The sequence below is a fragment of the Fundulus heteroclitus genome, chromosome 1 (genome assembly GCF_011125445.2).
Source record: "Fundulus heteroclitus isolate FHET01 chromosome 1, MU-UCD_Fhet_4.1, whole genome shotgun sequence".
NCBI lineage: Eukaryota > Metazoa > Chordata > Actinopteri > Cyprinodontiformes > Fundulidae > Fundulus > Fundulus heteroclitus.
Window position 1 is genome coordinate 33,665,232 of NC_046361.1, and position 27,028 is coordinate 33,692,259.

At 39.9% G+C, this 27,028-nt stretch overlaps 1 protein-coding gene and 1 long non-coding RNA gene across 4 annotated transcripts; one reads left to right on the plus strand and one right to left on the minus strand.

The window, feature by feature from the left end:
• Nucleotides 1-1,197: 1,197 nt before the first annotated feature.
• Nucleotides 1,198-14,197, plus strand: LOC110369337. Its single transcript, XR_004931712.1, has 5 exons — nucleotides 1,198-1,317; nucleotides 2,544-2,650; nucleotides 4,559-4,609; nucleotides 11,847-11,921; nucleotides 14,021-14,197. It is a non-coding gene; the product is annotated as an uncharacterized LOC110369337 (long non-coding RNA).
• Nucleotides 14,198-17,891: 3,694 nt separating this feature from the next.
• LOC105935254 (membrane cofactor protein) lies at nucleotides 17,892-26,450 on the minus strand. 3 transcript variants are annotated; one of them, XM_036141474.1, is made up of 9 exons: nucleotides 26,276-26,450; nucleotides 25,691-25,782; nucleotides 25,421-25,609; nucleotides 22,811-22,910; nucleotides 22,649-22,722; nucleotides 22,401-22,580; nucleotides 21,188-21,367; nucleotides 20,998-21,039; nucleotides 17,892-18,954 (listed from the first exon to the last, which is right to left on the minus strand). In XM_036141474.1, exons 2-9 carry the CDS (start codon nucleotides 25,746-25,748, stop codon nucleotides 18,911-18,913), a joined length of 867 nt encoding a protein of 288 aa, XP_035997367.1. In that variant the 5' UTR covers nucleotides 25,749-25,782; nucleotides 26,276-26,450; the 3' UTR covers nucleotides 17,892-18,910. The 3 variants fall into 3 exon arrangements, with proteins under 3 accessions (XP_035997367.1, XP_035997370.1, XP_035997366.1); XM_036141477.1 differs by having other exon boundaries at nucleotides 17,892-18,951; nucleotides 25,691-25,787; XM_036141473.1 differs by having other exon boundaries at nucleotides 25,691-25,787.
• Nucleotides 26,451-27,028: the final 578 nt, after the last annotated feature.

Consider the following 27,028-nt stretch of genomic DNA (forward strand, 5'->3'; position numbering starts at 1 on the left):
TATAAAAAGTGTTTTCAATGACCCAAGGCATCCATTTTGTCAATTGGTAAAATATTTAGTATTATCTGCAATAAGAAGAGGATTTGGGTCACTCTTTGAAAACACCTGCTGTATATACTCAAGTTTAGTAAATTTATTAAAAGATGTGCTTTGTTCACATCCACTTTATTTCCCATTGAATTTCCTCATTGTGGGAGAATAAAGAAATGTCTTATCTTATCTATCCTCTATAGTCCCAAAACCAAATAGTTCTAGACAAAGTTGCAGTGGGGTTTAGCAAACTCCACATGTTTGTGTTTGTGGTGGTAGATGAAAAATGTATTTTCCTGGCAGGTCTCCCAAACAACTTGGCATATAGATCACATCTAAGAATTGTTACAGAGACTTAATATAATCCTAAAATGCCTCTCCTTGGTGCAGTTTTAACAGTGAACTTTGGATATTTTTGCCTAACTCACCACACAGCTGACTATGCATGGAGACAAAACAAATATTGGTCCTTGTTTAGTACCCAGTAGCTGCCATGCAGAGAAACAAGAATCGTGGATTACAAATTAGAAATTGCTCTAAACTCAAATAAACTGAAAGAAAAGCATAAATGAACAAATGCTTTGGTTAGAGCAGTTATGAACTAACAATAATGCTACTGGTGATTTTGGTTTTGACTAAACTTTAGACATCCTGCAAAACAAATTTAAACATTCCCTTTTGTTTGTGCCTCAGCAGCTCAAATGTTCTAGATTTTGGTTTAGATTCATCTGGAATTATGCAATTTGTCTCTTGGTTTACAAGTTACTTAAGGTAAAGGTTGCAGTACAAGTTGCTTCGTCTTTAATCAAACACATTAGCTGAGGCAGAGCCAAAAAACGCCAAGCCTTTTGTGGAAAACTTTCTTTAAAAACTGGCAGGTGTCGCACCGAGTTAGCCGACAGAATTAGCTCCCCAGGCCACGTGAGCGCGCACTGCGCAGGAGACGCGGACTGCCCAAAACGGCTGCGCGTCGTCGTTTACCGCCAACAGGACTAGCCGAGGCATGACTCCGCTCGCCGCATGCGACCACTTCCGCCCTGCGCCTGTTTGTAAACATGCGTCACGAGCATGTGATCACGTCGACGCATTTGGCGGCGTCGTCCAATGGGGGCACGGGGGTGTGTGCGTGAGGGCGTGGCCTGTGGGTGTTGCTGTGAAAATGTCGATGGGCAGGGGGTTTTCATAAGGGCAGTGGGGGACCACTCTGAGCTGAATAACAAGCAGGGGGTTGATGTCGGGTTACAGCGCAGGCAGTGGCAGAGCAGGAGGATGACGAGGACGCAGTGAGTAAGATATGCCGCCGTATGTTTCTCTCCATAGCCTTACTGCTCGACTGAGTCATCTATCTATAAGGATATATAGGTTAGAGTGCGTCCATAGTGGGCGGTGCTGTTTGGTAACGTGCTCCACTTTTTTTTTCTCCCCAGCATGATGTTTATATAATAATCATACTCGTTAATCCTCGCCGTAGTTTCTCTTAAAACTGTTTAAACGTCTGTATCAGCGGATACCTGTGATAAATTAGGCATGGTCATGGCTGGATTATGCAGTGCGCAGTTTCAAATGTTGTTTTCAGCGTAAAGCCGAAGCGGAGCATATGCTGTCAGACGTTTCCTAAATAAGATTTAAAATAAAAATTAAAATAAAATCAAACTGTAAAAGATGAGATATGCTTGCGGATCATCTTTCTGGAGGAGTTGGGTGGGATGGAGAGGTGCGCTGGATGCCTCGCTGCTGCGGGGAGGATGTTGCGCACTTCAATTTACCTCGAGAGTGAGTGCGCACTGCATCCATGTGGATCTGCGTGATCTCTGCAAACAGGCAGACTTGTGTTTATTTTTCCTGCGAGCGTGGAATTTAACCCACGGTTTTAATGTTAAACTGTTGTTAACCTGAATTGGCTTTTAAAACTTAAAATGTTGTAACTTGCTTTACACTATTCTTTCTCTCACAGCTGTTATTTGTTTCTCTGTTGGTGTCGCATGTATATATATTTGCTTTGTAATATATATATATATATATATATTTGTTTTATATATATCTCTATCTATCTCTCTATTTCTCTATCTATCTATCTATCTATCTATCTATCTATCTATCTATCTATCTATCTATCTATCTATATATATATATATATATATATATATATATATATATATATATATATATATATATATATATATATATATAAACTATTGATTTATTAAATTATTAAATAAACTGATGTTACGGAAGAAAAAATCTATATTGCACTGTTTTTTTGGTAGTTTTTGTACTTTTAGGGAATATGTGCATGAATCTCCACGATATTCCATATGATATTTTGCTTTTCATACGTGAGTAAAAGTAGAGGAAACGGAGAGATTAAAGTTGTCGGTGTGTCTTGACGTTGAGCCAGCACCTTGACTCAGCTCCATCAAGAGGTTTCATACGCACTTCTTTTTCCCTCCCGATGTAAACAAACCACCACTCTGCAATACTGCGCTTTAACACAGGGTGGCGTGTTCTTGCAGGTTTGCGCAGGAGCAGGAAAGTTACACAAAAGCTGACTTCATGACCTGAGTCAGTTCTCACATTGAGAGAATGCACCGCTGTGAAGACCAAGCACCGGGGAATAGAGGTGACTGCATGTTTTAGTCCTAACCTAAATGCATGTCAGAATGATTTGCTCTGTTTTAGGATAAATCAAAATGTCCCTGCTTCTTTTTTTTTTTTTTTTCTTGTTTTTGCTCCAGAGTCAACACTATAGCAGCAACATGCACGTCTTGCTCTGTCAGAAAGCTTCTTCATTAAATGAAAGATGAGAACACTGGCGATATGGCAGCAGTGCAGCAAACTTGAATGAGTTTCTGTTTTCCATGCAGGGTGTGGCTGTTTACAAATAAATAAATGGATAGTAATAAAGCTACTTATATTTCTATATATTTAGATAGTTATTCATACATATGGTTAATTATGTGCATAATTTATTATAGTATTTAAGAAAAATCATTTCATTTATTCATGAAAATTTATAAACTTAGTTCTAAACTGTGCATCACTAATATTCTTTTCTCTGTAATAGTTATCTTTTCTGTTTAACTCCTAAACACCAGCCAGTGTGAATTACGCGTATTGTTCCTTTTTTAGCCTCATACAATGTCAATAAAGCTGACTGGGCACCTTTCCAGTGGAGGGATTAAGGTTTAGGAAGTGGAACAGGAACAGCTGATAGATGACATGGCTAAAATTAACGCACTGTCCGCTGGATGAAAAGCAAAAATAGCAGGCAGGAAGAGCCGACACGTGGATGCATTAGTAAAGCTGTTAGCGTGCGTGGGTGTGCGTTAGCATGGACATAAGACGCCTGTTCATTACGGGTTTGGAGCCATTAAAAACAAAACATTTTGTCTTAGAAAATCATTCCCCTTAAACCTTCGTCCACATTCTTTTACTTTTTTACTTCATATTTCAGTGGATATAAATAGCATTTTATCTAGTGAACCAACACAAAGAGCACATTTCTGTAGTAGAAATAAAATTATACATGTTTTTTTCCCCCCCAAAATGTTCCACATATAAAAATCTTAAAAGTGTGGCATGCATTTGTATTCAATCCACTTTATTCTGATTGCCCAAAATAAAATTCATTGCAACCGATTCCAATCAGAAATCACCTAATTAGTAAATAGATTGTAATTGCAGGAGAAGCGTTAACTTTGGGGGGGGGGGGGGGGGGGGGGGGTTTACAAATGACCTCCACACTTTTTAGAATTGCTTTGTAAGACATGACAGCTAGGTTCGGTTTCGACTATTGAATAAAAGCACAATAAAAAGCTTTGACATTCGTCTTTCATTAGTTTCATTGTAGATGTCTTGCACAGAACTGCTCTTATAGGCTGAGGATGAGCAGGTAAAGCTCAGTATTCTCCGTCTGCACAAGGCCAACATGCTTTGATGGCTTAGATCCCTTCACGTTTCATAGCTTCAAGGATGCAAGTTGATTCTTTTAAAGATGCTCTCCTTTCTTTATTTCTTTTTGAAGACGGAGCCTTTGGCTTTGATTCCCAGTCTTTGATATGAGGAACTAAAAGTGAAGGAAATCTATTGTGTAGTCGATGCTTCCAAAACAGAGTTGTCTTCATTTAAGCTCACAGCAGACCCAAATTAAGAATGAAACATGGCCAGTTACTGAAGTATGGAACTTTATTTATTATTGATGACTGGGATAAGTCTGTGATACAATGAGTTTATTTACCCATTGTTTTTAGGACAAAGCCTGTGTTTCAGCTTGGCTCATAAAGAGGACTTTATGCTTCAGAAATGCAAACAGACCCAGAGGGCACAGCCTTGTTGCCGGGAGCACACAAGTTGATAAAAAGAGTTTGAGTCAAGCTTGTTGCTCCTATTTAAATGTCAGGCTGACTGCTAACAAGCAGCTAGAACAATTTCCCACCATGAACATAAAAAAAAAATGTTGATGCTGAAGTTATTCCTGTGCCTGAGTTTATCTTTATGTCTAACTTGTGTCTGTTTTTCACTCCTCCAGCACCACTGACCCACTTACGTTAGAAGCAAAAAAGCAAATCATCCAATCAAGGTAAGGCAGCAATCACATCAGCCGCAGACTGAGCGCTTAAAATAAACACTGCCAAAACAGACTATTTATAAGATGGGAACACAACCCTTCTAAAGAAACTGCAACTTCCCGCTTTCCTCGTAACACAATGAATCAGTTGTTCCTTCGGTTATTAATCACAGGCCCATGCAAATGGATACTTTACACATAAGCTTTTCACATTTAGTCACATTAGAGCAACACATCTCAAAGTATTGTGTTGGGATTTTCATCTGACCAACACAAAGTTAACAACTGTCAGTGGAAATTAAACTGAAACACGGGTCGTCACGTTTGTTTTTTTGTGCTGAGCACCGTTTATATCCGACCTCCTTTACCCTGATACCAGCAGATAAAATCTAGCGCAACCAATTTCCCTCTCAAGTCACCTACTTTCTTAATAACCGTATAGAAAAGGGCCAGAAATCTGCAGCCTGGGTGGCTTTATGGAAGGAGAAGGAAGAAGAAAGCTGTTGCTAAAACAAAGGGCTTGGACTTGGAGACACAGCAAACGTGTTTTCCGGTCAGATGAGACCAAAGTATACCTTTTCCTCTCTACGTGTGAAATGCTGAGCGTAGCAGAAAGCTAACACTGAACATCACTGTGAAACATGGTGGTGGCAGCATCATGCTGCGAGGCTCCTTTTCTTCAGCAGCAACAGGGAAACTGGTCAGCACTGATGGGAAGATGGACGGAGCTACATACGAGCTGTAACAGAATAATCAAACGCATATTTATGCGTGAATATGCTTTGGACGGGCCAATCAAGTTCCAGATGTAATACAATACTTGAAAATGGTTGCTCAATGATGTTCTCTATCCAATCCGATAGGACTTGAGATATTTTGCCAAGATTTTTGGGGAAGGAATTTAATATCTAGGCGTGCAAATCTTGTTTTAACAAGCTTTGCACGTCTAGTTATTGAAGCTGGACCCCGGCCCTCGAGGATTTGAGTTTGAGACCACTGCCCTAAACCCTTAGAGATTTAATTGCAAAATTGTTGGAGGTGTAAATGCAAAAACACGTTCAACGTTTTTGTTTGGGAAAGAGAGAGAAAAAAAAGCTTAAACTAAAGCAGAATTGAGATCTTGATGACAACACTGGATGAAACCGTGTGTTTTCTTCAGGGATGATTTGCGGTTGCCAGCAAGGAAGGGGAAACCCGTGTGGTTATAGGTACTTTTCTTGCCTTTGCAGAAGTAATACCATCAATGAATGTGTCTGAGCCTATCCTGAAAGCCCCCCCCCCCCCCAACCTCACAGGCCAGAGCACCGTGTTCGGATTGGAGTCGGATCCACATCAGGCAATATTAACAACGCTACCTGAGTGCTTATGCAACCGATAAACGCGCTGGTGATGGTGCGCCTTTAAAACCAGTGGGCTGTCAGGTGATCAAGGCGGCAGTTCAGCCTCGTAGACACAAGAGCCTGAGTGCGTCTGTAGCTGGGAGCAGAGCGCCAGAGAGGAGGGCATCCAGGAGAGAAAGAGAGAGAGAGAGCGAGAGAGAGAGAGAGACCCGTTTAGGAAGGGACATGGGGGGAAATGAGGACACAGCCACATCAGAGTGGGGGGCCAGGGAGCCGTGGTGGTAGGGTCCCTTTAACTGCGGTCTTCTCGTGCTCAATTCGCCTTGTGTGGCAGCTAGCGAGTGTGTTTCTGGCTCAGCTTGATCAAGAAGCTGCATTTGTGTGAGCCACAAGAGTGGCACGAAAAAAAAAGGGACAGAGAATTAAGTGCTGCGTCACACTCAGGAAGAGAAATAGTACGACCAGGCGTGCGTGTGCCCAGCTGCGTGTGTGGGAGCGCGCACGTACATACGCATTCGACTAGACTCTGTTGTGTTTGTCTGCCTGTGGGTGTGTGTGTGTGTGTGTGTGTGTGTGTGTGTGTGTGTGTGTGTGTGAGTTGGAATAAGCAGTCTAAATAGCAGTTCTGCTGTTGCAGCAAGGTGAAAATATACAAGGAGCGTGTGGGCTTTTCAGTGGCGTGCAGAAGGGAGATATACAGGGAGGGGAGGGAAGGCAACTCCGAGTCAGAGAAAGAGAGTGATTTCGGATTAGTTGCTACGTCACTTTTTCATGTCGAGAGAAACAGAAGCTGAGATAAGAGAAGCCCGGTCGTCGTCAGGCGTTTTTCGAACCCGGAGGAGGCGCGTTGCTTTTCGGACAGCTTCAGCTCCTGTCCTCCTCTTCCTCTTCTTCCTCGGTAGTTTTGATGTGCTCTGCCTATCGTTGCATTAAGAGAGAGAGAGTGTGTGTGTGTGTGTGTGTTGTTGTTGTCGTGAGCTGATGCCCGAGTTTTGAGGATGGATGCTGAGTATTTGACAGTTTTACCAGCTCTTGTTTTGATGGGTCGGTGAGGTGGCGCTGGTTGCGACAAACAGCTTAACAGCTGGAATATTCTGGAGGGCTCCTGACATCAAAAGGGAAGCTCAGTCTGGATTGTTTCTCCCCAAGAATCTATCGAGGTACTATGCTTTGCTTCCCCACCCCATCCCCTCTTCGAGGAACACGGGCGGTTGCTCGTTATTCTGTAAATATAGGTGAAAAGGAATCGGCGGCGGCGGCGCGGTCTGACGCCCTTACGATGCAGTCGTACGGCAGATCAAGTGAAATGACATAATGAATTCAGCTGTTTATGTCGCTTCATGTGCGTCTGCGTTAACGCAGTAGCAGCTCTGGACTCTCCCGGTTAACTCTGCGGAAGTTGACGCAGAGAATCGGGATCCGCAGACAAAACTCGGAGGCAGAGGCTGCTGTCAGATGCCGTTCTGTAAATAGTCTAACTTTTCAGCGCGTGCGGCTTGTTTTTCACCCTCCACAGCCAGTGGGATCTGGTGAAGCCCTTTTCCTGAGACACACATTTGTTTCTGCGTAGTCAGGAGAGACGAGAGATGGTGACGCAGTCGCTTCTGGGCTGGACCTTTTTCTGCAACCAGCACGCAGCTTGTACCTCTCCCCTTCCCTCTTAGCGTTAATCTGTCCGCCTATCTGTCCGTCTATCTGTCTCGGGGAGAAAGAAAGGGGACAAAGAGGGCTAAATGTCGTGGCTCCGGGTTAGAAACAGAAAGAGAGAATGATAAAGGGGGGGAGAGGGAGAGGCGTGGGGAGGGGGTGGGCAGGAGAGGAGGCACAGAGAGGTGCTGAGATGGACAGAAGAGAGAAAAGTTGTAAACCTTGTTCTTTTTTACGAGTCGGCTTTGGCTTCTCTTCAGCACACATGCGCCGGACTGGGCTTCCTAAAGCTGCTGCATCACAGGCCTTCGTGCCAAGGCTGCGTTCTCATTGGACGGGAGGAGCTTCTCAGGCTCCACAGGCTGCACAGAAGCATTTCATTGGCCTTAAACAAACAGGAAGCAGGGCTCTGATCTCCGATTGGCTGGGAAGCATTTGTTTTCTCTTATTAAGGTTAAGCACTCATAAGAGCTACCTTCCTTTTGAAAAGCGGACGTGTGTTTGCATTGCTTGACTTATTAATTGTGCAAAGGTTACATTTTAGGGGTTTGAGTAATTTTTAATTTGTTTATTTTGTTATTTTGTTATTTTAGACTAGAGAAAACAAGTGAAATTATAACGCTAAATGCTTCTTTTCTGTGCTGAAATTACATTCTTCAGAGACATTTCAAGGCTTCTGGAACAAATTTAAGACCTTGAAGTATAAGAAAACAAATCTCTCTATATTCCTTTCACATCAACTGAGTCACTTTTCCAGGAACCTTCCCGTGCTTTCTGAGTGACGTATGAGATCCATTCTAGGAAATTAAAGGAATTCAGGTCTTTTCTGGACTGTCAGTAAAAGAAAGCTGCTTGTCTGCTGCAGAGTTTTCCCTGTAGATGGTAGAAATTCCAGAAAAAGCTTGTGGATGACGGAGGATTTTTTTTTTTTTTTTCTGGCTTGAACCTTATTTTGCAGAAGTTGCAGCATTCCTGGGATGTTGTAAGAGCATCTGTAACTGCTCGTGTTCTGCATTGCAGTTCCTGCCTGTGCTAATGGTGTAGCATACTACTTTAAATCATCACAGACCTTTAATACCTCTTAAGTGAGGATGCTGTAGATGTAGTCTCCCAATCATCTCACTATTATGCGGCAGGCCGTATACGACTAAGCAGTACAGTCTATGCCAACACAGTCTATTGCTCTGTGTGGATGCATCCACATCGTGACATAGTTTGAAACAAAGCTGTTCTATTTTAGTTAGGCAAAAGGTTCAAATGTGAATCCGTATGTGTATATATATATATATATATATATATATATATATATATATATATATATATATATAGCTGAAAAACTATCATGTAGTTGTGAGCGCAGTTAAATAGCTAAATAATTATTCAAATCTGAATGATTCAGCTTGTAATGTGTTCTGTTTGTTCCTTTATACCAAAAGGTTTTATTTACCTCTTGGAGGCTGTTGGCTTTTTGCAGATAGGTTAATTTAGATTGCTCAGCAAAATTTAATTTGTTTTGGCCATTAAACATTTTTGCTTTAGCATCATATGTTAGGGATTAGTGTGGTTAGCATGCCTAGCATAAAAAGGGCTGTCTCTGTGTCTACGTTCCAGGAGATGTAGTTCCTTATGTCTGTCACCGTTTCCTTTTTAAATAGTTTTACTTTTCTGTGCTTTTTTTTTTAAAACGTTACTGCTGATACTGAAAACAGCTTACTTCTCACATTAACAACTTCCACAATGAAGAGTGACCTGGTAGCTCTTTATATGGTGAGTTCTCCAATCAGGCCTTCCATGTGTATGCCTGTCATCTAGTGTGATAACAGTGAAGACATGCAGGTTAACTTTATATAATTTAACAGTGACTTTTGACATTACTCCAGATTCCTTTGTGATTGTTTTCGGGCTTTTATTCATCTTGTTTTCAGACCAATCTTTGTTTGTCGACCTCTCGCAAGAAGACAAGCAACACTTTTTCCTCGCTTTTAGTTTTAGTTTTTTTGGGGGTTTTTTTCCGAGATTCTCCCATATCTCATTTTATCTTTATAATACATCAATCAGGCATAACATTATGACCACATATGAAGAAAATGCTGAGTACTTCTTCATCAAAGCACCCTATTAGTGGGTAGGGATATTATGCAGCACGGGAGCATTTTCTTAAACGTATGTATTAACTTAAGGATTTCAGTGAATCTGACATGTACCAAATTGTGATGGTTAGACAAATAGGTCAGGGCATCTCTAAATCTGTGGCTCTTGTAGAGTGTCCACGGCTTGGTCTATCAAAAGATGGTCCAAGGCTCATTGGTGTCAGAATAAAAAACTGCATAACAGGGTGTTTGGTTCAATTCTGTATTGCTGCAAACAAGAGGGGGTTTGCGTGCTGACCCGTCCACCTCTAACATAATCAAAAAAGGGAATGAGAGCTTCCGGACCAAACCATGAAGGGATGGAAAAATATGCTCCTACTTTGATGAATCGCATTTCTTTTTGTGTCACGTGAATGGTGATTACTTACCGGGGGAAACGCACCACACCAGAAAACAACGTGGGAAGAAAGCAACTAACCGAGGCAGCTAGCCTGACATGGTCATACTCAATTCTAGTCAGAATTTGAGTCTGATACTGCTCCATAGAGCTGTGATTATGGGGCGTGTTTCAAACGAACCAGGAAAAAAAATTCCTCTGCACTCAATTGGATAGACCTACAACCAATATGAGCAAATGAGTGTGTGACGTATGTTAAGCGACGCATAGTTGTTGTCAACGGAACTCAACTGTTAGCCTAGCATAAGAAGATGAGCGTTAACGATTTTTGCCGGTGTTGCAAAAAGAATGTAAGGATCCAAGGAGTCCTTCAACACACGAACCTGTCGATATCTTCTAGAACAGACCTAATAGCAGAATCTACACACCTCAACTCTCCAGCGGCAGCCATCGTTGTTGTAAACAAATTCAACCCAAGCGCGCTTTGGTGACGTGGTTGATTACGTTACTGTTGATCATCTGTCCATCATCGTATAAAGCCCGCCCTGACAGATATTGGGCGAGCATACTCGTGCTACTATTGAGCAATGCCAGACCGAACTTCCCGACCTAAAACGTTGGGGGCGGGACTAAGTTCGGAATGGCACCCAGGCTACGAGGCAGCATGATGCCGTGGGGAATCATATGCTAGGAAAACCTGGGCCGCACCCTTTATCCAGATATTATTTTTGACAAGTTCCACCAGACTGGATCTCAAGACCAAACGGACATCTGTGGGATGTACTGAAGAAATAAGTCTGAACCGCAGAGGATCCGGCTCGCAACTTAGAGAAGTTAAAGGATCTGCTTTGTTGGATCAAGTCTGTTTTGGGTGCGGAAGTGGGACCAGCACACTGTTAGGCAGGTGGTCGTAATGTTATGTCGGGTTGGTGTACAAAGAACTATGTAGAATTACTAGAGGTCTCCAATGTTCAACTGCTGTTGTGCATAGTCATTTTAGATCAAACAAAATAAGCTTTTATAAGCCAAGACTGCATGGTCATCACTGCAGTGAATTTTAACAAGTCTGTAATATTTTAGTGAAGAATAAGTGAAGAAATTTTCAGTTTTGGTCAAATCTCTTGTGTTTATCCCCATCGATTTCTCTCGTGTGCCCATTGTAAATGCGTCGTTTATCCCTCTCCCAAGACCTCCTGTCCCTTTAAATCTTTTATAAGCATTACACAACAGCTCGAGTGGCACTCAAGCACCAAACAACCCGAAAAAGAAAACTGACAGGGCAGGGGGGGGCGGAGCAAGCCAGGCAAAGCAATCAGATACCTACGGCCAGGGAGGCCCGCTGATCGGAGCTGTCACTGTGGCTACCGGGCAAACAGACTCAAATACAACACCCTCGTACTCCGTCACAGAGACAAACTGTTCGGCCTTGTCCACCCGGAGCTTGATAAACGGCTCGTAAATCCTGCGGGGAGAAACTTGAGCGAGACTTCTAGGCTGGGACAGGATCCGCTTTATTTACTGGCTTGTTTTAAATCAATGATTTCCCAATGTCTTGTTCACCGGTACGCAAACACTTAGAACACCGGGGTAAAGAACAAGGAAATTAGAGACGGTTGGGTACTTTCCTACTTAGTTGAGGCACTTGGCAACAAGTCAGTGAACTGGCCACTACCTGTCCTTGCCCCACCCTCTCTGTGCATTGTAGCTTTGCTCCTGCGTCATGGCTCTCATTGCCAGCAATTGACTGCTACTTCCCTTCTTGTTTCCTCCTGTAGTGGCTGGAGACGAACAAGCTCTCCTCTCTTCTTCCAAGCGACAGAGAGAACGGGACTAATCTCAGATGTCTGCAGGTGAGCCTGTGAGTCAGACGCATGTGATGCAGAGGCAGCATTTCGAGCGCATGTGTTGTTGTTGTTGTTGTTGCTCTTTGGTCTTTCACACGTCCATGCGGCTTGGATTATGCATCCGATGACTCGTGTGGATGTATTGGAGGAAAAGGGAATGGCTGAGAAGTGCCTTTGTCCTTCTTTTCCAGTGTATTTTTGTTTAATCATCTGCTATTGTTGTCTTTCTCTCCTGTGATTGCCTCCCTCGCCTTCACCTTTTCCAACAAGGCAATGAACCAAATTTGCCAAATCTGAATTTGAAACCACCCCAGAGCTCATGCTGGCAGTCAGTGGTGGTTCTTGCTTGAATCGTTCCCCCTCTTTAGTTTCACAAACTGAGTGATTGTTCGCCGACTAACCTCTAATGAAGAATAACTCCCGTCTATGTTTGATCAATCTTTAAAATGGTTTATCGAAATGCTCCGAAGGCCTCTCTCTTACAAAGCATTTTAGCATTCCTCTGTTTAGAGTATACCTATCCAGTTCAGGTTTTACTAATCTATATAATTAAGACTTTTAACTAGAGGTGATCAAATGCTGTCTGAAGTCCATAACAAAAACAACAACAATAAATTGCCCTTTATTTTTTTTTTTACGTGAATGCTGAATCAGATACCAACTCCAGGATTTTTAGCAAGGCGCAGTGTTTGCCCATCTTATCTTACAGTGTTAAGACTAAACTGAACCCAGGAGGGCGGAAATTCCACGTTGACTGGATTTTCAAATAACCAGTAAAAAAAAGCATGATCGGGGGCAAACCAACAAACTTTTTTTCATGTTTTTAAGCTGTTACACCTTCCCCTGACACATTACCCAGGGCAATAAGCCTTACTGAAATCATAAACAGTTACTGAGCCTCATCGTAAGCTGTGAATAAAATACCAACTTCAGCATCATCAGTCGCCCGACCTTATTATTATTGTAGTTATTATTTTAGTTTTTTTGTTTGTTTGGCAGGGGTCACACTCTAGGTGGCGCCACCCTGAGCAAAAAGCTAGATCGCCCATATCAAGAAATATTGGGCTGCTTAGGACCATCATCCTGTTCAAACCAGAAACAAAGTTGCTTAATGTGCCTTTAACTTATTCAGTGAAGCACAAATATAATATTAAAGTTAATTAATATTAATCAACTTATTCAGTGTAGAAATATTAATATTATGCTAAAGCCTTTAAATGAAGCAGCTTTGCTTCTGCAAGGCGCAGAGTTCTTAATATTACTGACGTCGGCTATCCCAGCTGAAACAGAGAACCAGTGTGCGACTGATGTGAGTAAATACCATGCATTACTGAGTCATAGTATTGGGGGTGTTTGGCTGATGCATAATTCACATCTGCAGACAAAGAGTGCAATAAATTACTTTTTGTGTACAACCCCTACATTTCAACAAGATTGCGTTGTATATGACTCAGAAAATTTGGTTTAAAGTTACAGCCGGTTTAAAAATGCATCCCAAAATGAGGAAACATCACCGGCATTTTTTCTTTCCGTCAAGATCTCTATCCTCATTCCACATGCAACCTTTCATAGAAACTCCAGGTTGAACTAAAGTGGAATACGATTTTCACAACTCGTCTCCTTCATCTTATTTCAAGTGCAGAATATCTAATTAACTTATTTTATGGGTCAAAATACTCCTTCCATTGGCAGATAATTTTATTTACCTGCTGAAATTTAGGGCAAATACACTCACTTCAAGGAAAATTTACTTACTTTTAGTTCCCTTTTTGCAGTGTACAGTAATTATAGTTAGATAAAACTAGTTAATGGAAAGGCTTTTTTGACCTTCTTGATGATTAGACAGATGACAGTCACAAACTGTTTTTTTTAACAACTAAAACTCTGAGTGGGGTTTGGATCTTTATTCAACAGGCCAACTTTTACTCAAACTCTCCACAACTCTTGCCTTTTTGGAAGAGGGCAAGAAGAAAGTCCCGTTTAAACTTTCAGTTTAGCTGGAGAATCTGTCAACTGTAGCTTTTGTGATCCACATATCTGGCCTTAATGAAAAAATGACAAGCAGAAACCCATTGTTGAAAGAAAGACTGTTGTATTTGCCACAGGACATGCAGGGGAAGAGCAAACACATGGAAGATGGTGATCTGGTCAGAAGCGTGCTGGTGGCATCACCATGCTGTGAAGGCGGTTTCCTTCAGCATCAGCAGGCAAGCTGGACAAAGGTGACGAGACGTTGATGGGATCCCGGAGGAGAAATTGTTAGATGCTGCGAAAGACTTGAAGTTGAGGTGGAGGTTTACCGTCCAGCAGGACATCAGTCCTTAATGTACAGACAGACCTAAATCCAACTGAGAATCTGTCACAAGAAATAAAAAAAAAGCAGATGTTTGCAGATGCTCTCGTTCCAATCTGCCTGGCCTTGAGTCACTTTACAAAGACGAACAGGCAAAAATGTCTTCAGTTCCAGATGTGCGAAGCTGCTAGACACGCCACACAAAAGACTTGTGGTTGAAATTGTAGAAAAAGGTGGTTCTAAAATCTATGCATCAGATGGGCTGCATACAAAAGCAAGCCACACTTTTATTAGGGGGATGTCGATATTTGCAAGGCTCTAGTTGTCTATAAAAGGCTTATTACAGTATTTATGCAGTTTAGATCAGATTTCTCTTTATTTTTTCATATTTACACGTAGATTATTAATTATAATGGGAACTATGTGTTGTACATAATTTGTATTTATTTAATTTCCTGCTTAAATTGAAACTTTTTGTACTTTGTTTCTCCTCACAGATTCTACTAACTATTCCACTCTAATGATGGATTTACCAGAAGTGCCCCCTCTGGAAGCTGGTTTCAGATGGTGGCTTAGAGAAATGTCATCTGTCTAGCACCATTTGAAATCAGTGTTCTTTGGGTGGGAAGTGAAACGTGAAGAAACACAGGCAACTCTCTGAAGCTCACTCCTTGACGGCCAAACCAGAGGGCTACCGGGAAGTCTTCGGCTCTCCGAGCCCCTTTGTCCTGTCTTCAAGGTTGACTGATTTCTTTTGGTGTTCAGAGTACATGTCTCTTTCTAGCACCATTTGAAATCGGTTACACTGAAGGACAGATCGCATCCTACATTGAAGAGGAAAATCGGCTTCACTGCGGGCGTCTACTTCAAAATGTTTTAATAAGAAACATGTTCTGGAAATAAAAGTTAGATTTCATTAAGCATAATATAAATAAAAACATCCGTGGTTCATCTGAAAAGCTATTCCTCTTTTTATCCACAAGATGGCAGCATACCATTGTGAGATAAAATGTCTTACCTTTAAAAAAAAAAAATCCTAGATAGACGGAATTTTAACTTGTATGACAAGATCCAACAACATATGAGTTCGCCCTGGTGTGTTATTACTCTAATATGTCTAATTAAAGGCTTGTTTCACTCTCGCAGTCTATTTCCATAAATGTATTAACTGGCAAATAGAAAGTTTAATAGATCAGCTTAACCTCCGTTTGTTAAACTGGTTTTTAAAAGCCATTTTGTTACTGAGAAAGTGGTGAAAAAAAACATTTTATAGACAGCAAACAAAGCAAATGACTAACAAAGACTCATTATTATACAAACCACAACTAAATGGCAAATTTGTATGACTAGGGAATAATTTACTAGGATTTTATTAGTCTCTCTGAAACCTGAGCAAAAATGTTTTATTCCCTCACTCAACTTTCTGACTTAAAAGATGACATATACCTTGCAAAATCCACTTTTTTACTCCTAAAATACATTTTGTTTTGTACTTGGGAGTCTAGGATTTCAGAAAAGTTGAATGTAGCCTGTCCAGGTACCGCGTCGATATCTTTATAGTCTTTTTGAGTGGTATTTTTTCAAACTGTTCAGTTTTCTCTTGTTGGAGATTATGAGATTACAGAGACTGGACTGCAAAGGTGGTTACCATGGAAATTACAGATAAACAGACTCTGGAGGAAGAGAGCCTGACATACTTGGATTGGAAAAAAATGACTGTTTAGGGGAAAATGTGTAAGCAAGGACACGTCTGCATTATAGCATGATCTTCTGCAGCAATGTGATGAACAGAACACTGATATTATACTGGGCACACTCCTGACAGGGTGGACACAATCTGTCCTATTTAATGTGTGTGTGAGAGAACAAACGGGGTTCTCGGGCACCAGTTGCATTGTGTTATGAGAATCTGTACTGAAGCTGTAAACATCCCTCTGCCTTTTAGATTAAATATGGTAAAATATAGTTAGTTTGAAGAGTCTTTTTATGACTACAGAAGTCTACAATAGAAACACCACATCATCAGATAAAAGAACCTGGGGAAACCGAAAGTATATTTAATGTTTTGAACAATAACATCATACATGGGTGTAATGTGTCTCATTTACATTTAGAGACAGCATCAAAACGAGTTGCTCTCAGACAAACCTCTGAACGGGGAAGAAGAAGGACTGTGGAGCAACAATGACAAGTAATTTAGACCAAAGCATTGCAGTTCCACTTTATATAGACCGTAACTGAATGATTTAAATGTGAAAAAGAAGGCATTAAAAAGTATGATATGCAACCTTTAAACTAAGAGCACAATGCATCTATCTATCTATCCATCTATATCTATCTATATCTATATATATATATATATATATATATATATATATATATATATATATATATATATATATATATATATATATATATATATATATATATATATCTATCTATATCTATATATATATATATATATATCTATATCTATCTATCTATATATATATCTATATATATATATATATATATATATATATATATATATATATATATATATATATATATATATATATCAAGCTGAGCCAATCCAATATGTGAAAGGTCACATCTCCATTTGTGCAGGACAATTAATAGTTGTGCATCCCACAATTTTATGACAGTGGCAATAGCAAAGCTTTTAAAACGATTTATTCTTTCTCTTTCCATTTATGTAGGGTTTGTCAATCACATGCAATTGCATGGAACGGTTGTAACTTGACAAAACATTAATATATACAATATATATATATATATATATATATATATATATATATATATATATATATATATATGTATTGTTGGTTTGTTTTACACTCACATATATCAGCCTAACGGGGCTACAACTTCCAGCAGTACAGACCTAATTAAACTTTTGACAGACTTTGCTCCAGTTTGAACTTACCTTGAGCAGTAATGGCAAGGACCAGGCTGCTTTACAACAAAAAGGGCAGACACTCAAGCCAGGATCAGAGATAATCTTCATAAAATGGAAAATGTTGGCTATTTACCTTTTAATAATCCTCAATAGGAGACTTGAGTGCCTTTGGTTAAATAAAGCAAGTGTTTTAGAGAAAGAGTGACTTAGTTTATATTTCATTCCAGCTGTTTTATGCTGCCAGCAGTTAATGAGATGATAAACTCAGATCACTTTACAGAAGATATCTGACCTAAAGTCACTTAAAAAACACACTACTCTTAAATTAATCTTATTTACCACTTTATCTCCACTTTAACTTAACTTTAGGAAGTAAAAAACTAAATGTGATGTAATGCAAATAGGATTTATAAGAAAGCAACAAACACCAGCGGAGTGAGTGTTGCACCTTGTAAGCTGCCTTTAGGGTTTTTGCCATAACTCATACTGAGTCTTTTAGATCACTAAGGGATTTTTGGCCCACCCTTCACAGTATTGTTTTAATTCAGTCACTTTAGAGGGTTTTCCAAGTTTAAAGGGGACATCTCAGTCATTAGAATTATTACAATTATTTTAAGTCAGGAAATTGGAGGGATTTACAACTGGATTATAACGAAACAATTTGAAAATTAAACTACATTTTCTTTGGAGTTTTCTTTTTGTGATTTACGTACGGCCCTCCTCCATTTTACAGCTCTGAATTAAATACAACACATACATATATACATATGAAACCAAGCAAAAATACATTGCTTTTCTTTCCCCATTTATTGATTTCAAAAAGGAAAGTGAAGTGCAGGTTTAGTTTGTCTTCTCAAAACACAACAAAAACATTTCTTTTGATTTTTCATAAACAGGCAAACCCAGTGCAAAACTTAAAAATAAAACTTTTCAAACATTTTCTCAATTCCAGTGTTTGAATCCTTAAGTTAATACTATTCAACCGTTCGAGGAAGTAGTTAAAAAATTCCAGCAAGAAATAAAACGTTAAATGAATTTGACACTACTTATTTAAAAAAAAAAAAATATGTGGTTTTAATATAAAACTGAAATGGACTAACAAGTGGCTTAACATCAAGGCATTTTACATATAAGGACACATGACAAAAGAAAATAATACTTTCTTTTCTTGTCAATTAGGCATATCAAATACGCCATTTGTTTAGGCACTATTAATTATTTAACAGATCCCTCTCTTCTGAAACGTTGAAACTGGTTGACTCAACCATTTTAAATAAAAAACACAACCATCTGTAACATTAACACTTTCTTGTACTGTTAAATTGTTGGACAAGTACAACCTTTGTGCAGCCATTTCTGACTTTGCCAAGCTTCAAGCTAAAATAATTAAATAAATTTACCTCTAATCTATTTCTTAACTTATTCTTTACCAATTTATTCTTAAAGAACTCTTTTAAACATCGAACTCATGCTCACTTAAGACAACCTGTAAATCTGTCTACTAAGGCCAAGCTCGACTGCTCTCCACTGCGTAAACCAAGAATCAATGCAGAGTTTTATAACTATAAGCCAAGAAACGTTCAAACAGGAAGTGATTACGATTGGCCAACCAGAGCAGTGGGTTTTTATCTTCCCACTTCAGAAAGCTACATAAAGCAAAAAAGAAGGACAGAGCTTAATCTGCTTCGGTCCCAGGGTGCAGTTTAGGAGAAATTTCCGAGCAATTTTGTAAGCTCCACATCAAATGAAGAACAGACATCCCTGTCCGATTATTCGGAGCACAGTCCTCTTCTCCAGACATGTTTACATCCAGTAATTTTGGACCAGTAGGACTGTGATGCTCACTGCTGAGAAAAAAAAGAAAGAACAAACAGCGATGATTAAACCACTTTAAGACAACATGTAGGGCACCTTTTAAACCTGTAAAACAGTGATTTCAAACAAGTTGCCTAGTAATGGAAGACCCCAAATTTCCCATGGCAGCCATTTTACCCTGCCTCTGCTTCCCCGTTGACTTATAAACACGGATGTTAATCGAGACAAGCAAGGCCTGCAGTTATTTAGAGGTTGTTCTGGGTTAATTTGCTATCTACCAGATAAGTCATCAATGAGCTTAATCATTTTTGTTTCTTTTTACCCAAGACTCAACATTTAACGCATAACATATGGAGAAGCCAGCCTCCTACATAGGCCAGGGCAGTTCTACCCTACAAAAGAATATCTCAAGTTGGCTATGCCGCACCTCCCAACCCCCCACTGGTGTATCTGTGTTAAAAGGTGTAGTTGCCGATTTTTCCGGAATGTAAGTAATAAACACCCAAGTCCCCTTCTTTAATAACTGCACATGAGCAAGACCGTCTTACCTGCTCTTTCGCTCTTTAGGGGGATTGCGTGAAAAAAAACAAAAATCTCCCAAATCCACTCCGGTCTTATTTCTTTCTAATGAGGCCTTCCTCTTCTTTAACATTGCATGCGGTTTGCTTCTTGCGACTCTCAGATATTTTGAAAGTCTACGGTGAGAGCCACGGAGCTGCAATGAATGGCTAACCGCTAACCTAGCCGCTAAGCTAACCGGATACATAAACACTAGAAGTGTGCATGCACAGCCAGCAAGCGGAAACTAAGAAGGAAAGAGCACACACACTGGCGTTACATGAGCGCGTCAGAATGATTGGCATGTGGGATAACCAATAGATGAGAGGAAACCACAGGAAAGTGAGGGTTAAGAGCAGGACCGAAGCTCTGACCAATCCCTGCCCAATCCCTGCCATTCGGTCTGAACGGCAGGGATTGGTCAGTGTTTACAGGCCTGCATCTCTTACATAGATCATTTTTTTCTGAATAAATTATGTATTTACTATTGTCAGGACAGAAGGAGCATTTTACCCAGTATAACAAAAACAGAACAGGATTACCAACTATAGCTTTAATGCGAGTATCTATTTATCTATCTATAACATACATATACACACACACACACACACACACACACACAGTTACAGCATTCCGCATTAATATCTCTCTCTAGACAGACAGACAGAGATATATTAATGCCTCTGAATGCTGTAATTGTGTTGCTGCTTCATAGAGATGTAAAGTTTGAATACATATCTTTGGGGTCTGCAACCATAGAACGCGTCAATGTACTCATACACGTCAACACAAAGTTGACGTGTTCCTGCAAAGCTTGTGGCTTTTTGTTCAGATCTCATTCTCAAGTCTTTACGACTGTTTTAGCTCCATAAACGCGCAGTCCCACTGACATGCCTGCAGTGGAGATTTGACTCACACCACATAACAAATAAAACTGTATTTACATCGGTTTTATTAATTCTGCATACACAAATGCATAATTTATGGACACTAAATGCAAGAAATCGGAAACAAAAATTTAAACAATTTCCAATGCACCAATAGGGAATAAGCAGAGATGGGATGGTTGGGAGCTTACTGTTGGCTTCAAAACACAGCAGTCTATGGGACGCTGTTTTAGGGAGCCACAGAGTGACAAAAGGGCTTTAAAACAAAATAACTCAAAGGACGACATTTGTATTTATCATGGAAGAGGGTTTTTCCATGACGAAAATGCAGCTTTTACAAAGTGGATCCATATGAACCCCTGGACAAGGAGGGATCCTGTTTGGCAGTTATTGTTTTGTTTATGTGAATCTGAGATTCTTCAAATTTTTGCATTGGTCTAGAAACACAAAAATATCAAATTTAGCAATTTCTTGTTGGCTGATTGTTTCATGTCTGGTGACATAGGAAGTGCTGCTTATGCACATCAAAAGCAACCTGGATACATTGTAGGTGACTTCCATGTAATTTAAATGGTCTCATTTCAAATTTAGTGGTATTAACACAATTTAAAAGAAGATGCTGAGACTCACCAAGTCCACCAGTCAATCCTCCCACAACAGCATTTCCATTGTCTATAAAAAAAACAAAAAAAACATTAGATTTAGAAGAAATTAAACCTTAAATCTCTCTCTCTCTAAAGTTATTTAACTTTAAGCTAAGAAAAGAACAGATTCTTGAGAGATACCCAATCACTGCTGATCATAACTATTGATAACTTACTGACGCATTGTGGAAGTCTAGGCGCCCACTGGCTACTCATGTTGCAGACCAGGTTAGACTGTCCCCTCATACTGTATCCATTTTCACACGCGTAGATCACAGTAGCCTGGTGCCCATATGGAGGTCGAGAGCCGTCAATCTGTTTCGCATTTTTTATCTCCGGATCTTTACACTGAACCCCTGGGAGCAAAAAGTGAAAATGTTAAGACTAGATACAGTTGAAATGCTACAGAAATGCTTTCAATAATATAAATAATAGGCCCACTTTTCACATTTTGCTGTATGAAAAGTGGACAAAAAAAGGACATCAAGATCAATATACGGTGTTACCACCCTTTACCTTTAAACCAGCATGTATTTGTTCAGGTACACCGATGCAACATCAGGTATTTTGCAGGATTATAGTCAATAGTAAGAATCACCAATTAGACCATGTGCTAATTTTTATCAATGTCACATTTACGGTGGTGTCACAACATGGTCATTTCCTCAGTTTTATCATTGCTTTCCACTATAAAACCCCAACCAATTTTTATTGGGGAAAAAAAAGATAACTTCAAAACAAAATATTTATTTTTCAATGTTTACTTTATTAAGAGTTTTAGAACATTTGGGGGCTGTTGACACTAATTAAACCACTTCAAAAACTCCCTTACATTGTTTTTTGAGCCAATATGAGACTCTAGTGACGTTCAAGTCGCAGACATAAAGATAAAACTGGACTTAGACTTGTTCTCTTAGGACCTGTGACGTAACTTGGACCTGTTGTCTAAGACCCAACTCTTCTCATCAAGAGTCACAGCAGGCCAGTAGGAAAGCTACAGCCTGCAGCAGCTCTGACAGCCGATGTGTTGCTGAACATATTTTGTAGTGAAAAGGTGCATTTTTAGCCACTGACACTTGTGGACAGTGGGCTCAGTGCCTCATAACAATTTGTTTTAGCTTTGGCTTCATCAATATTACCACATGAATGCCTTTTCAACTCAACACTTCTCATTTTTCCACTATTCCACACAAATAGAAATAATTCTGGCTACCCTAACCGGCCTGAAACAGGAATCGTTTGGCGTAAATGTCGCACGGTGATAAAAAAAAAATAAAAAAATAAAAAATGTTTTTATATGACGTACACAGAATTTCAACTGCATCACTTTAAAAAGTCAGTCAATTTCAATTATGGTGAAGGTTTCCATTACAAAACTAAAACACTTACAGATGCATGATGGAGGAGAGGGCTCAAACTTCTCATTTCTCCCACACATTAATTCTTTTGATCCATTGAGAGTATAACCGTTGTTGCAAGAGTACTTCACAGCGTCTTTATACGAGTATTCCTCCTTCTGTGGACTGAAGCCACCATTTGCAATACCGCCTGGCTGCGGACATCTAACGACTAGAAGAAACATCTATTAGACCAGAAACCAAACCTTTAATTTCTAATATGATCGGTGTGTCACCAACCTTCACATACAGGCACCCTGCCCAGCCATCCTTCGTCTCCACATAAGATTTCATTTTTACCAACTAATCTGTATCTAATAAAAAAAAAAAAAAAATGGAATAACAGTAGCATTATACTCAAGTCTGAACACAAACTGTTTCAGTCAGCATTGTTCTACTGACCCTGTGTTACAAGTGACAATGGCTTTATCCCCAAACTGGGTGCCCGTGGGGTAGTTGATCGCTCCATTAGCCACTTCTTCAACGGCTCCGCAGTTCTTCCCTGCAATAGGAAGACACAGGCGTTATACTTGGCTGTTAGAAACTGCTGGGCAATGGAAGAATAACTCATATTAGTAATTAAATAGTATCAATTAAAGCCAGAAATTTGCACTTATATAATACTGATTATTCTGTCACCATGATAAAATGACTCCAGGCAGGTTAACTGGTCTAAATCTTTATACTAAAAGAAAACAAAAACAACATGCAAGTTTTATTCTCCCAAATTGGGCTTTAAAGAATCTCAGTTAAGACACACTTTCTGCACTTTCCAGATTTAAATGTCTTCATTTTATTTTTTTTAACCTTAATTAAAAATAATTCAGGACATCTGAATTTCAAGTATTGAGTATGGACTCGCTTGAATAGTAATCAAGTTATATTATCTGTAGGTTCCAAAAAATAAATAATGACAAAGCAACACAATGGTCACATTTTAAAACTCTGATTTTTGTTTTGTTTTGCTTAGTTTTTCTTCCTACGGTCACTGCTTTTGTGGCATCTGGACTGAACGGAAGAAGCCATCTTTAAACAGAGGAGGAGGCCTCAAAATCCAGCTTTCAAAAAACCTACAGCTCATACATCTGATAACCACCCATCTTTAATCTAATAGATTAGATTAGAAAGCCAACATTTCCAAGTAGGAAATTTCAACTGGAAAGCCCCTAAAGTCAGAGGAACAAGACCATACTCAACTTCGGCATTCAAGATGGCTGCTACTTGCAGCAACATTTGAGCAAAACTTCATATTTTGGCTGTTTTAGGCAGTTCTCTAACTATTTATGTAACATTTAGTCAGTCATATATATACTACTGTTTTATGAATACTTTTCAGTGTTGATAAAACAGGATGTTTCAGTCCCCCCATCTATGTGCGCAAAAATACCGCGTTAAACAGTGTTACTATTATTATTTTAAGTGCTGGTTACAGTCACCATGAAAGCTAAATAATGGTCATTTATACTCTTAGATCAGAGCAGACAGCATCCACTGTGACTACCAGCTGGTCAGTCTGCTGCCATCAAAGAAGAGACGCCCATCTTTAAGATGCAGGATAAATAATTCAGTACCATTCTATCTATGGTCAATCAGGCTTCGAAACACAAGATAACGCACTGACTTCTCAACCAAATTATGCGTAGTATATTGTCACTATTGTAAATCTGCTGGTCAGGCGTACCGTAATCTTTCTAGTGAGAGGTAGTTTCCATTTTTACAGATGTTTGCTTGAGTTTATTATTTATGTGGCAAGTCGCTTTTCTTTATGCACCGTTTCATTTAGCTGTCTGTATTTTCGGCATGCCCTAATGTAGGATGACCTTAAAGATATTCTAATAGTAAATACATTTCATAAAAACTGGCAATGTTGAAAAATGCCAATTATTAGAAACCACTATTTGTTATCAAATGTGTTAAACTGTTGTAAAATGTAAAAGGAAGTCTTAACACAGAACAATAAAAGTTGCATTTTTGACTCATTTTGTTGATGTTTTGTTGGGGTGGGTGGCTGAACATTTCTCATCCTTGAAAGGGAATTAGAACAGAAAAAGTTTGAAAACCTGTGACCTACATTACCGTATTGACTCGACTATAGGGCCACTCCGATTGTAAGGCGAGCCCCCTCTTTCTCAGACCTATCTTTAGAAAAACAGTTGCTTTTGTGCGCAGTCACAGGGTGTAGTTATGTCAAAATAAACGTGGGGGTTTGGTCAGCATTCCCAATCTGTTCAAGGGGATATGAATGTTTTTTCCTCTAACCGATCATATAGTCCTGAAAAGACAGCAGCTTTTCTCCAAAGTCTTGGGGCGGGTGCCGCAAAGGCGCATCATCCTTCTGCATCACCCGATACTGGCTTTAAACTCCGGTATGTTTAACAAACATACAAAGAGCTTTTCTTTTACTGTTAGCATTTTTCAGACAGTCTTTTTGAAATCCCCATCTCCTCACATTATTTTTTTGTAACTCCATATTTGCTGGCAGTCTGACAGTTGTTTGACACCTCTCCCGAATTAACCACCATTGTCTTGCAATTAGCATCATAACTCTGCATCAGTTTTCTGCAAACCCGTCCCACTTTTGACCTTCTTTGCTCAGGATAAATCACCACGTCACTCCATTTTCATTTCCTCTCAATATTTCTTTGCTGTGATTAAAAGACGCCCCCCGGCAAAAAATGTCAGCGGCTTTACTAAACGTTGGCGCCCCCTGCTGCTGTTGTAGCAATCTTAGACAGCTATCCTGTTATTGATTAAACGCTGATTATAAAGCCACCCAAATTTTGCCTGTTATCTTTCATAAAAACAAAACAAAAAAATTATACTCAGGTCAATACAGTAGCATCATTAATAAGCAGTGTATGCCCATGTAACAGTGCTTACACTTGGAGGGATTTGTGACGCCCCCTGACACAGTAGTGCCCAGGGCAATGAGCCCTACTACACATATCATAAAGCTGCTACCAATAATACTAGATTAAGAACATGATTAAGTTGTTAAGAAAGCATATTCACTCTCGCAGGTCAGCTCAACAGGAGTCCAAAGGCCCGCGGCGCACTTGATGCTTCCAGAACCTCTTGTGGATGTGTAGCCAATATCACAGGCAAAAGCCACAGTGGATCCGTCCTCAAATGTGTCTTTCAAAATGTATTCGTCCTTCAGATGCATGTTGTTTCGTCCAGCAGGTTTGGAACAGCTCTGGGCTACGATTAAACACACGAAACAATGGACGATTAAAAACGATGAAAAAGAACAAGGTACCTAGTGCTCTGAGGTGAACTCACCCCTAGCAGTGACAGCAAACCCAAGGCTGCTAAGTAGAAATAGGGCAAAGACACTCATGATCAGGATCCAGTGCAGAAATCGAAAATAGAAGCTGTTCTGAGAAGAAAAAAAAGAACAGAAGCTGGGTTAATTGTTAACCATGATGGTTAGTTAGATACTGTATATCTATGAGTCAACAGGAAGAGTTCTGTCCTTATTAAGTATTAACTCAAAAGGAATGTAGGCCTGAGGGCCTTCAGTTTTTGGTTAAACTGAAAATGCCAAAAAAAAAAAAAAAAAAAAAAAAAAAAAGATTTAAATGCTCTGTGGGTAAAATGGCTCTTACAATTTTTTTTTTTATTATTATTAGAAATGATACTAGATGATCTTTATGTGCCCAGGTTTAATCATTGCCAGGCTAACACAGCTTGTAATGACACAGCAAATCCATTTAATAATTTAAAACGTCAATTCAGAAACGAAAAGCGATGCTGAAGGAATTGTTAGGGTGCTCTATAGACAGTACTTTGCTAAAAAAACAACAACAACAACAACAACAAACTGCTAGCCATGTTGTGGATCAACGTCTTTTCCTAACATTTTACCAGGTTCCGGTGGTCGCTGCTGGTTACAGCAGGTAGGTGCCGCAGAGCCGGACACTAGCCGCCCTCGTCGATGACCGTTTGACCGTTGTGAGCTGGAAGACCGGACGGTGGTTAAGAACGTTTCCCACAGCAGTCCGTCGGTGACGACAGTTGCTTTAAATGTGGTCGGGAGAGCGCGGGCGCGCACCCGCGGGGGAGCGAGCAACGGGAGTAGGAGTTTACTTACCGCGGGAGCGAGCCCAGCCCAGCCCGCTCGGTCTCTGGTGTTGAGTTTCTCGGTGGGTTCTTGGATCCAACAATATTAACATCATCAATTCAATTCAATTTTATTTATTTAGCGCCAGTTCATGAAACATGTCACCTCAAGGCTCTTTCCAAAGTCAAATTCAATCGGATTATACAGATTGGGTCAGATTATACAGATTTACATACAAAATTCCTCTCTAAGTAAACCCAGCAGATTGCATCAAGTCTTGACAAGCAGCATTCACTCCTCCTGAAGAAGCGTAAAGCAACAGTGGACAGTCGTCTGCATTCTTGATGGCTTTGCAGCAATCCATCATACTGAGCATGCATGAAGCGACAGTGGAAAGAAAAACTTCCCTTTAACAGGAAGGAAAAACCTCCAGCAGGACCAGGCTCAGTGTGACCGATCTGCCTCGACTGACTGGGGGCTAGAGAAGATAAAACGGTTGTATTTGTATGGCCAAGGTTACGTTCTAAACGGGACAATTAAAATACATTTTTGATGAT